Source organism: Gavialis gangeticus, unplaced genomic scaffold, assembly GCF_001723915.1.
Source record: "Gavialis gangeticus isolate Ggan-Ray unplaced genomic scaffold, GavGan_comp1, whole genome shotgun sequence".
NCBI classification, from domain to species: Eukaryota; Metazoa; Chordata; order Crocodylia; family Gavialidae; genus Gavialis; species Gavialis gangeticus.
In genome coordinates this window covers 98,964,462-98,964,792 of record NW_017729022.1, presented here as the reverse complement: position 1 = coordinate 98,964,792, position 331 = coordinate 98,964,462, and the positions used below count along the sequence as shown (strand labels likewise).

The window sequence follows — 331 nt, the reverse complement described above, 5'->3', positions numbered from 1 at the left end:
GCCGCGCTGCTGCCGCCCTTCGCCCACGGGCCCGGTGCCGACACGGACCTCGCCTCAAGGGATGAGCCCGCCCGGGACAGCCCCTGAGGGCCGCGGCCGCGGCGGGGTGGGCAGCCGCAGGCCTCCTGGCACGCGCCCCGAGCAGCCCTTGCCCCCCAGGCTACAGAAGGCAAACACACACACACGTGCATACATTTGTGTCCATGGGCACATAACATGCACACACGTGCAAGGTGGTGCACACACATGCATACACCCACCTGTGCATTGCATACACACCCACACTGGTACATACATACATGCACATGTGTATGTATGCACCCCCCCCCCA

At 65.0% G+C, this 331-nt stretch overlaps 1 protein-coding gene across 1 annotated transcript in view; it reads left to right on the top strand.

The window, feature by feature from the left end:
- The window catches only part of BHLHE41 (basic helix-loop-helix family member e41), a 3,679-nt gene extending 3,614 nt beyond the window's left edge, over positions 1–65 (top strand). The window contains exon 6 of the mRNA XM_019515841.1: positions 60–65. Coding sequence (XP_019371386.1) covers positions 60–65 — 6 coding nt within the window. The remainder of the gene's footprint in view (positions 1–59) is intronic.
- The last annotated feature ends 266 nt before the right edge of the window (positions 66–331 follow it).